The sequence below is a fragment of the Lytechinus pictus genome, chromosome 3 (genome assembly GCF_037042905.1).
Source record: "Lytechinus pictus isolate F3 Inbred chromosome 3, Lp3.0, whole genome shotgun sequence".
Lineage (NCBI taxonomy): Eukaryota > Metazoa > Echinodermata > Echinoidea > Temnopleuroida > Toxopneustidae > Lytechinus > Lytechinus pictus.
In genome coordinates this window covers 15397329-15409297 of record NC_087247.1, presented here as the reverse complement: position 1 = coordinate 15409297, position 11969 = coordinate 15397329, and the positions used below count along the sequence as shown (strand labels likewise).

Sequence of the window (11969 nt, the reverse complement as noted above, 5' to 3'; positions counted from 1 at the left end):
CATATAAAACTCAACGAAATAATTGCAATATTTCTAAGGCAGCCAGCTTCGAATTCAAGATGTGGGCCATTTTTCCGCCGACCAATTGTCAGATTGCTTGGAGCCAGCAATGTTTTAAATGAACTCACCTAGATACCGATATACTACAAATTTCAGGGGTACATATGTAAAATTCAAGAAAATGAGTTCAATGATTTTTCATGGCGGCCATCTTGGATTTCAAATGGCGGCTGACCCGATGTTCAAATCGCTTGAGGCCGGCAATATATGAAATCAGCACCCCGAATTAAGCCTATATGCCAAATTTCAGTGTCACATATCATGTAAAACTCAAGAAAATGACATTTAATGATTTTTCATGGCGGCCATCTTGGATTTCAAAATGGCGGCCATTTAGCCACTGACCAAGTGGTCAAATTGCTGGGGGCCGGCAATATTTGAAATCAGTGCCTAAATATACCCCAACATACCAAATTTCAGTGTCACACGTCATGTAAAACTCATGAAAATGACATTAATGATTTCAAAATGGCGGCCATCTTGGATTTCAAAATGGCGGCCGACCCGATGGTCAAATCACTTGGGGCCGGCAATATTTGAAATCAGCACCCCAAATTAAGCCTATATGCCAAATTTCAATACCGCAGTTCATATAAAACTCGAGAAAATGATTGCAATAATATATCATGGCGGCCATCTTGGATTTCAAGATAGCGGCCATTTTGCCGCCGACCAAATGGTCAAATTGCTGATGGGCGGCAATATTTGAAATCAGTGCCTCAAAATACCCCTATATGCCAAATTTCAGTGTCACATGTCATGTAAAACTCAAGAAATTGACATTTAATGATATTTCATGGCGGCCATCTTGGATTTCAAAATGGCGGCCGACCCGATGGTCAAATCGCTTGGGGCCGGCAATTTTTGAAATCAGCGCCCAAAAATACCCCTGTATGCCAAATTTCACACTTTCTGCCAGATCCGAGCATCTTGGCCATTTTTTGTCACATAACCGCTCCACTAAACTACAAAATTATTGATTTGTGCTTCATAGATGTCATGACATTTGATAACAGAGGGAGCTTGAGGAGTATTCCACAAAGAGTTGAGTGTAATTTGATAATCATTCAAGATGTCACATTGCATTTAGTATGTAAAGCATGCACTCATTAGTCAGATCACGCCCATGGGACGAGTGCTACAGCATATTCTGTCATGAGATCGTATGTTTACACACTTGGGAGTTGGGACTGACTATAAGTCACCCTTAACTCTTTGTGGAACACCTTCTTAGTGTTCACCTGGGCTCTGTAACGTCAATCTTTGCATTGATCCTAGAACATATTTTAATCATATATTGCATTGACCAAACCATACAATCAATTGTAAATATCAATCTTACGATCAATCAATAAAGCTTGAATTTGTGCAACCCAGAATGTCATTTGTGAAAGATAAACACTGGAACAAATGATGTACAGTATACACTGAGCACTCTTTGCAGTTGAATATACAGATTAAGATACGAATCTTCTTTGCAATTTGAATGAAGTTCTACCAAATAATTGATTTATTGAAATCAATATTCTGTCCACATTCGTTGGGGCCAGGGTGCAAATTGGATCTTGGTAAGAGATTCTACGACAACAGCATTCTAGATTTTAACAGTTGAGGTTTGCTACCATTTTTCATCAAAATTGAGAGTAGTTCAGGTTGAGCTTGCGTATGAATTCCTTTTGTCTTTTCATTAGAAATATAATATGGCAATGCACAAACAGGGTTGATATGGAGTAATCTCTCTTTTTTGTCAACACTATAATAATGATAATATGGTCCATTTATATAGCTACTGCGCTTGATATCATATAACCCCGGCTGTAGCTGAGCGGCCATATAGGTATAAATCCTACCAGCTACCCATTAACCTCACCTGGGTCGAGTGCAGCACAATGTGGGTAAATTTCTTGCTGACGGAAAACATGCCATGCCTGGGATTCGAACCCACGCCCCTCTGATTGAAAGACGAAAGTTGTAACCACAAGACCACAGTGCCCCCACTTTAATATTTAAGACATGTATCTTTTTATTCTGGGTAAGTTAACTGAAATCAAATCAGAGCCTTGTTGCGCAGCAAATGTTCTTGCGTAAAAATGCTAGTGCAAATTGCTCTCGGCCAAGCCAATGCCACTATTTCAATAGCTTAAAACAGTTACTTGAAGGATGGTATTAACAAGAGGCTTCTTGAAAACAAACTCTAAAGCAAACTGAGCAGTTAATGTTCCGTAATGAGCAAGACGCAAACAACTGAATAGTATCTTGTATTCTTGCCCAATAAATACTGATATGAATTTGCTTCCCTACTGTTCTTAACATTGTAATTTGTACATTGCTATTTAGCATATATAATAAAGAGTTCAGAATCTATCAGGTCATACATATATCAGGCCATATAAATCTAGTTTAATATACCAGAGAGGTGCATATCTACAAAGATATTAATGCTATGCAATACGCTATTGTCTGACAATCAAAGCGTTTTTTAAACCTTTTTTTTTTGCACAGGACTATTACAAGTACTCTTATCATGTACATGCAGTATGTTCTACTTCTGTGGAAAGTTTTCATATTGATAAATAATTGAATTCCATGCATAATAAATGACTAATTATATTAGCATTCTTTAAAATTCATTACTTAGTGCTAATTATATATGGCCTTATTTTCATGACAGCAATAATTGTGATATTGAACTTGCTGCGAATTATATTTTCTGACATTTTTCTGCATGTCTACTTAATGTTATAAAACATTGGTAAAATTCTGGCCTTTAAATAATTCTGACTATGCAACAGAAAATGGCACATTGTTATTCAGGAATGTATGTTTGAAAAGAACACATTAAACCTTTTTTTAAAATGAAATATGTTGTTTTCAGGCTTGCAAGTCTACAAAATGTATGTAAGCAAAAATGAATTAGTTGTACTTAGATAGTAGTTAAACCACATTGAAAAGAATATACAGGATAAAACCTTACAAATACAACAATAATACAGTTATTAGAATTAGAGAAACTTGTACTTTTTTTTGTCAGAATGTTCTTCTTTGCTACATGAATATGATCCATTTAAAATAGGTTAAAATATATGGCAGTGTAAGTTTATTCATTATTCAGCAATGTGAGATTTTCCAAGATTTTTTTCTTTTTATTTTCAACTCGTCTTTTTTCACCATAGACATCTGTAGCATAAAAGATACAACTTGTGCAATACATACTACCAACCACTTTCTATTAATGTATCTATGGCAATTAGATTGACTTTATTCATATCATGCATTTATAAGAATTACATTTGTTATAAAAGATGGTGTGAAGTAGAACAAAGAAGTATCGCGATCCAAGCTGAATAAAAATCTAGCTACATAAATGGATTGCAATATGTTATTTCCAAAATCAGTAAATATTAGATCACAATTTAAAATCAGGAATATATTTCCATATATGAATGAGTATAAGTGTGATGTAGGAAGTTAATGAACATTTAAATGTGCTTGTAATTTGTTTTGTAAAGCAGGAGAAGTAATAAATAATCTATTTCAAGCAAAACATTGAAGAAATTTTACTTAATCATGGTGTAGTCGTTCATTTTAAGCTTTTAAGAAAAGAATTTTTTCAATAAATACACAATATCATTAACACATATATGATAATCTAAAATTTCAATAGAATATAGGAACATGATTTTAAATTTGAAAACACAATTCTACGAGTTATTGTAATTGTTTACAAGCACGATTTCCATGAGGATGGTGCTCACAGAAGGGAAACTGTGTATTCTTTTTAGTTTGATTCAAGCACAATTTTGCAAAATGAAAAACTCAACATCCTTAAATTATACATGTTCATATAGATGACATACAGGTTAGGGAGATTGATATACATGATCACAATAACATTCTAAGCTTATCATGGCATATCATGCTTCAAAAAGTCTGCTAAAAGGTGCAAACACAGTAAAAAGTTGACAGATATCTTGTGATTATAAATAATTTAATACATCAGATAGAATCATTACTGTGATTAATTACATTAAAATAACATTTCTCTACACTGTTTCTGAGCATTTAGAAGTTAGTTTAAAATGAGATTTCATTAAAAATTTTAAAGAATACCACAATAAGCGCTGAATATGGTTGTTTTTATTTCAAAATCAAATCTTTATTGCAATTTTCCCACGATTTTCCCCTCTTGCATCTAACTCATTACAAGCTCAAACCTGCATTATCATTTTACCTTCAATGCATCTAAAGTGTGAACACAATCATAGCATTATCAAGCTTCATCTTTGATTTAATTTCTCATATTTACACAGAAGTATACATACACTTTCACATGATATATCCACAAACATTCAAAATGAAACATATTTATGTACATGAAACTCCCTTTTGAATGGCTTGAGAGAGTCACCTGAATGCCAGTCAACAATTTCATGTAAAACCTTCATGCAGCTGAAAGACCCTCATCAGTCCAGTTTTCTATTTTTTCATTTATCAATGGAAACAAGGAGTTTCTGAGTCCACTTAGCAACATAAAGTGCATTCAAGAAACGAGTAATGTTTTGTAATATGTAATGTCCAGGTAATATGTAATGTCCAGATAATGATAAGGAACACCTATGTAGTCTTTGTTGGAAATTGAAGAGAGAGAAGAGCAGTATGGTCTTAGATTTAAGTTCCACGATATATTTGGAATTCTTTGTTCCGAATCTCAGAAAAAAAAAGGAAAACGGTGGAGCATGGTTCTTCAATTTTCGACAACTTTAAGACATCCTTTGACATGAGACAATACAGTTCTCACTTGCTGAGCGAGATTCTTCGGATGTTGTTGAGCAAAAATACAAGGATAATCTAACACTCTCCAAGAGCAAGAACCTAAGACGTATCATCAAAGTCCTGGAATCCCTATTGACTCCTGTAAACTACAATGTGATGCCATGCAATCAAGAAGAAGGGAATATGAAATCCAAGAATCACCAGTGTTTATGCTGCTTAATCCTAAAAAGACAACTTGACAATGGCCAGTGTCGACTCAATGTAATATTCAACATTTTTTTCATAGTTTGGGGCTTATGTTTGAATAAATTCCACCAGGAGCCAGACCACATTAGTGGCCGAGTGCAGCACAGCATGTCACCCACAAAGACATTGTAGATATCTTGATGAATAATGAATGACCTGAATTACAAAGCCCTTGTCATCCCGTCTAAGGGATAGCAATGGTTGGAAAAACAGCTGAAATACTGATGTTGAACCCCGTGGTCCCGTAACACAAAGGTTAGTGATCGATTGTAAAATGATTTTCAAATTTGTTGTACACAGTAGTCGATGCAATCAATCGTATAAAAACGTTCTGATTGCTAAGCTTTTGTGTTACAGTCCCCTGGACATGGCTTTAAGCAAAGATTTACATGAAATTGTGACTGCATCATGATTGAAAGCAGCTGGTACTATGGTTTGTTTCATGGCTCACTAACTCTTTACAAACTCTTATCAAATGACTGCAAACATCCTATGGAGAGTCTTTCCACAGACCTTCGTATTCATCTATGAGTTGAAAGAATAAAACCCGGACGTTCATCTTACACTTTAAAAAATTACATTTGAAAAACAGTACAGGTGCATTAGAAATAATCTCAAGTTAATCTGTTGATAAACTCACAGAAATGAGATAGACAGACGTATAGATAGATAAATGTATTTTATTAAAATCATGTCTCGTAATTACAAATTTAAATGAACATAATTTCAAAATTGAGAGGATTATGGATGTGTGTGATCAAGACACCAGTAGCAACAAAACTTTTGCTACAAGAACATGGTCACGAATTGGTCGATGATCACGTACCACACCTCAGCAGATGGGAAATTCTTAAGGAAAAGTAAAGAATGCAGTTACCAGCGGACCAAGCATGGACGAGTTAATTTTTCACATCCACACTGAATTCTGTGAATGACCAGGAGAGCGCATCATGATGCACTTTGACAATAATGACGATCTTGGTGTCTTACAGTCAAGGATTTCATTAGACTGATCCATGAAAATCCTGAACAAAAAGCTTCATGAGATGCTATCCCGGAAAATGGCCCCACTGGAATTCAAACATTGCTTCAATCACTTGGCAAGTTTGGCAGAATGAATGATTTTAATTGTTTCTTAAAACGAGTTTTGATTTGAACGATGTACAAATTAATCTGTTGCCTACCGACTGACAACTGAAATTAACCAGAGAATGCAGTAGTCAATGAGTTAATGACCGAGTGAGTGGTCAAGGAGTTTACATCCGAATGGTCAATACACACACGACCTTCTGGTCTGAAACTCTGGTGCAATCCAGGTGATCGACCAGATCTGTGAATCTTGAATGGTTCCAATGTAAGATCTTCTGCAACCCTGTATGTCATTACTGAAATAACCGCCTGTTCCAATCATCAGAAGACTGGTGTGTAGCTCACCATGTCTACAGGGATTCTGTTCCACTAACCCATGAGGGATTCTTTCATTTAACACTGGAGAATGGGTTACCATTCAGGGAAGTCACAGTCATGGGATTGCAGGAGGAGTACATGAGGACTGGCTTTGATCTTAATGAATGCCATCATCTGTTCGAGGAGAGACGTGCTGGAATGTAGGCTTTTCATCAAAAATCTGTCAAGGAATAAAGAATGAAGAGAATAAAATGATTGGGGATAAGTGAATTACTATATCAATTAGGTTCATCAATTGAACTTCTGAAGAGAATATCATTTTCAAACATATATCAAATTACAGTTGGCAGTGATTGGAGAGAATTAATTTGACAAAGAAAGGAGACAGAAGAGAAGTGGAAAGGTTTTGACAGCCCTATTAAAATACCTTTGAATTAAATTTTTCCTGTAAAAGAGCACATCATTTTAGCTAGGCCAGTATATTTCTTGTGGCTCGGTTGGGTACATATATTTCTATTTAAATAATATCTGATTTCATGCCTTGTCAGATGAAATAATGTCACTAAAATATCGAGATTGCCGGGAAATTGAAATAAAGGTAATCTTTATACATTGAAATACGGTTTTTAACCTTCTGATTAGAGATATATAGTTATTAACAGAACACAACAAATGAAAAAAATTCTCTCTTCTATTTCTGTGTCTGCCATATTCAGGAATTTTTATAAATAGATATTGAGCCCCAAAACAAAATGTGGCAAATACTGATGAGTAGTCTCATAAAGCCCATTTTCAACATTTTCTGAAGTTGACCGTTTCTAAAGTGAATATCAGCTAGAAAGCTGTGTAAGCTGCATCAGTTGTATATTGAAGGTTATTAGCTTGCCATCAGTGTACACTTCATCATTCAGATCCTTATAAAGTTCAAAAGAGCGATTTAAGCAGGATGTATTCTGTAATGATACGGTCACCCCAACGAAATCAACAAAATCAACAACTGCAAACTGAATGATGGTATGTCATGTAATAGCTTTAGTCAGAGTTTCTGTTTTTCTGTTTGTGGTAACTCTCGTCATGCTCGTAGGAACTCGGCAGGACAGCATTTTGCTGGTAAACGCCAAGCTGGTATATAACCAATTACCTATGAAACATTTTACGTCTAGGTTAATCAGTCATAGTGGCTGACGTTATAGACGACAGATATCACTCTCGGGCCTTTTTATCAAAGTGGAGACAATGGCAGAGTTGGGATTAGAACTCACAACCTTGCGATTATATGATCCAATGCTCTAACCACTGGACCACACGACCCACAGAGTGACTGTGGCATTTCATTTGTACCTTGACATCTCCCCCGGTAGGCTGATGGTCTGCATTGTCCAGAGAACCAACTTTACTTTGAGCGGTTGCACTGAAATCTACTTTCTCATCAAGAATCTGCACGAGAAGGAAATAACAACAAACATGAGATGACAGGGATTGGCAAGTGATTTCAGTTGTCAACAAGGTGTGCAAGGTGTGCATGCATACTTTAAAAGAAGATTATTGTGAATGCTTTCTTGACAAGTTCATCGTGGAAAGAAGAGCTACAGGATATAGAAGATCGATGCTAAACAGGTATTATTTTGGAGAGACACTGGATGCAGAATCTTTTTAGATCACTATAAACCTGATATGAGCTTGACAGATTACTAAATGTGATGATGAGTATATGTAGGAGGAGGAAGAGAAGGATGGTGATGATGATGGTGGTGATGATGGTGGTGATGATGATGATGATGGTGAGGATGGTGATGGTGGTGGTGATGATGGTGGTGATGGTGGTGGTGATGATGATGATGATGATGATGGTGGTGGTGGTGATGATGATGGTGGTGGTAATGGTGGTGATGATGATGATAATGTCATGATGATGATGATGGTGGTGGTGATGATAATGATGATGATGACGATGATGATAATGATGGTGGTGGTGATGATGATGATGGGGATGATGATGATGATGGGTGATGACTACGATGGTGATGTTGATAATGATGATGGAGTTGGTGCATTTTTCTTGAATGTGGTATTGAGTATCATAAGGCCTTTTGCATTACAATTATAATATTTTTCACCAGGTCATTTGCAATGAAAATCTCCATATGATTCTCTTTTTGTTTGAACAAAAGTTCATTACATAATTGCCTTGGCAAGATAAATTGTACTTCTGACAAAATAAGACTTAATAGTTTTCTGCATATATAGCTGAATATCACCCAATGAATTTCAGTACACTCACCTGTACTTCACCTCCCCCTGGTTTATGACTGGCGTTGTCAAGGGAACCAACCTTACTTGATGCCTTCGATTTAAATTCAAGTTTTTCTTCTTGTATCTAAGGAAATAAATCACAAGACAACATTGACTAGTATCATTGTATAGATATTCATTTGTTTCCTCAGGAAAACATTGAGATATACATTCACGTCCAAAGGTAGAATACTGCTTTGTGACTGATGTAAACAAACCTTTCATCCCTTAACCCTTCAAATGGTAGACAAGGATATGTCTACGAAAACAGAATCAAAATAAACATCTTTCACTAAACTTGTCAAAACTCTTGTACCAAGGAGGCTTATCTTCACTCGACTGCATTTTTGGCATAGAGTTTGTTGTGGTTTGAACAAAGTTTTTCATTTTGAACTTGTCAGGGGCCCTTCCAAAAAAGGCGAGTCCATTAAACTTGAGTAATTTCAGAATTTGATTCATAAGTTTTGAAGTTTCTCAGTCAAAATCTGAATAATAATTTGAAAAGTTTCTTCCTGATTTGTGGCTTACCTTTACTTGACCCCCTCCTGGTTTATGTTCAATGTTATCCTTTGAGCCAACCTTCGATGCTGCCTTCTCCTTGAAGTCCAGTTTCTTGTTCTCAATCTTGACCTGTCCACCACCGGCCTGGTGTTTGATGTTATCCTTTGAGCCAATCTTTGAGGCTGCTTTCTCTTTGAAATCCAACTTCTTTTTTTCAATCTTTACGTTTCCTCCTCCTGGTTTATGCGTGGCATTGTTCAAGGAACCGATCTTTGAGGTCACCTTCTTGCTGAAGTCTACCTTCTTGTTTTCAATCTGTTCATATTTTTTTATTCAATGAACATGCAAAAGGAAACAATGATCAATGTGAATTCTAACTCTCTCGTTGACACCGTTACCAGTCTAGACTGGTATTTTGGGATATAAGCACTGACAATTTTAGGGGTTACATTAAAAATATGATACAAAAATAACTTTGAGTGCCCATATCAACTAGCAATTCATAAAAATATTAATATTGATCAATATTTTCTTTCCAAAACTATAGTAGTTTGTTATAAGTCTTTTTGACAGTATAATACATTCTCTTTCTGGTTTCTCGCTTCACTCAGCAAAAGCTTTATGAATTGCATTACACAAATTCAATTTACACAACACAAAAGCGCTTTGTTTCTTAATAATCCCTAATAGGAATTGCAAATTTGAAAGATTGGAAATATTCTAGGAAACACCAAAACTTAAGAATAATATCTGTGAATTAGTATATTCTTTTTGTGCACCAGTTTTGAAAAATGGAGAAACTTTAAATGTCTTGAAATGAATAAAAATCAAAATGGTGGGTATCTATAACTGCTGCAAGTCCTGTGAAAACTGCAGCTGGAAAATAAATTCAAAATTTATCTATATGAGTGAAAGAAGAAACGGTGGAACTTTGTTGCATTTCTTGAATGGGAAAAGAAACAAAAGGTTTGAAAGTTTAGTTGTTGATCAAGACGTAACTACCTTTACTTTTCCTCCTCCTGGGGAATGCGTTGCATTGTCAAGCGACCCTATTTTGCTTTTCACCGTCTTTGAGTAGTCCGTGGATTGATTCAGAATCTAAAATTAAATTGAATAAACAAATGCAGGGTAATCTTGATTAAGATTGAAAACATTTTAGAAATGAAACAAGCTGTGAATATAAAAGAAAGGGGGAGGAAAGGAAAGTACACCTTGTCATTTGAGGATAATGAAGTATTCAACAATGAAAATCATCTCTTTCATTTATCTTTTTTTAGAGGAATTTCATTTTTCTTTGATCCTTCTCAGATGAGTTTGATCTGTGAAAGATTTCCTTTGGCCCATTTTCTCCTTTCATTCTTAATTTGTCCATTTACTGATACCGTTCAAGAATGAACCCCCTCCCTGCCCGTCAATCAAGAATTTTTTTTTTTAAAGTATAAATTTGTAGAAGCTGTCACTGTTAGATCAATTCATGCATCCTCTTAGAAATATATACCAAGTAAAAGGTAGAAGGAAAGAAAACAAAAGTGTCGCAACTACAAAATGAGTCAAATCTAGAGAATGGGAGCAATTAAAGCATTCATCGGTGTGTTGCTGGATGTAAGAAATACCTTCACATTTCCTCCACCAGGCGTGTGTGTTGCATTATCAAGAGATCCTACTTTACTTTTAGCCGACTTTGAGAAGTCTGACGACTGATTCAAAATCTGGAATCACGAAGAATGACAAATTAAAGGAAAAAAGAAAATAAGAAATGAACAAAACTCGGAAAAATGTTTTCAGGGAACCATAAGGGATGAAAACGGATAATTTAGACCGAGGATAATAACAGAATTGGACAATGACGTCTATGTCTTTCCCCAGCATGAATTGATTGAAATGATTTCCACAGTAAATAAAAAATCCATCGAGAACTTTCACACATTTGATTGATTAAAACTTTGCAAAAAAGACAATTCCTGTCAAATCTTATTTTTGTGCAAGTGAACCGATGGGAAAGGAAACTGTCATTGCCAAATCTAGTTGTGCGTCCTCTTCGTTTTAAATTTGAATGAAGGAAAAAAGGGTAAAAATATACAAATAGAACAAACATGAAAGAAATTATGGTTTGGTCGATAATTTTAGGCCAAAATCACACCAACCATATTATTGTACTATCTGATCTTGAAATATAAATTACAGTTGAAGTCACAGTATTCTCAATCTTGGTTCATTAATTGCTTTGAATTTTCATTTCCTTGATCATATGACTATTCAGATCCTTAAATAATCAATATATATGTACATCTTTCCATGTTTGCATAAATCATTATTGTAAATTTTCCTCAAGTCAGATAGTAGTCAAATATCATTTTATGCATTGGGCTTGAGAAAAAGAGAGAGAAATTGAATAGTGTTTGTTGAGTCGTCGGATGCAAAGTAATACCTTCACATTTCCTCCGCCTGGCGAATGTGTCACATGATCAAGAGATCCAATTTTGCTTTTTGCTGACTTTGAAAAGTCTTTCGACTGATTCAAAATCTGGATTTTAAGTGTGTGAAAAATTGCAGAAAAAATCGAAAATCAAACTAATAAATTCTAGAAATAGGTAAGAAATAAATTCCTAGGGTAGAGAAAAGTAAAGAAGGGTAAAAACATAGAAAGAGTGACTTCAGAACTGAGGATAATGAAAAATAAACAATGATCA

General features: G+C 35.3%; 1 protein-coding gene across 1 annotated transcript in view; it reads right to left on the bottom strand.

Moving 5' to 3' along the window:
• Window positions 1-4639: 4639 nt before the first annotated feature.
• Window positions 4640-11969, bottom strand: part of LOC129257751 (microtubule-associated protein 2-like) — a 33732-nt gene continuing 26402 nt past the window's right edge. The window contains exons 10-15 of the mRNA XM_064096490.1: window positions 10893-10988; window positions 10282-10377; window positions 9307-9594; window positions 8768-8863; window positions 7828-7923; window positions 4640-6706 (exon numbers count right to left, since the gene is read on the bottom strand). Of these exons, the coding sequence (XP_063952560.1) occupies window positions 6644-6706; window positions 7828-7923; window positions 8768-8863; window positions 9307-9594; window positions 10282-10377; window positions 10893-10988 (735 nt within the window). The 3' untranslated portion in view covers window positions 4640-6643. The remainder of the gene's footprint in view (window positions 6707-7827; window positions 7924-8767; window positions 8864-9306; window positions 9595-10281; window positions 10378-10892; window positions 10989-11969) is intronic.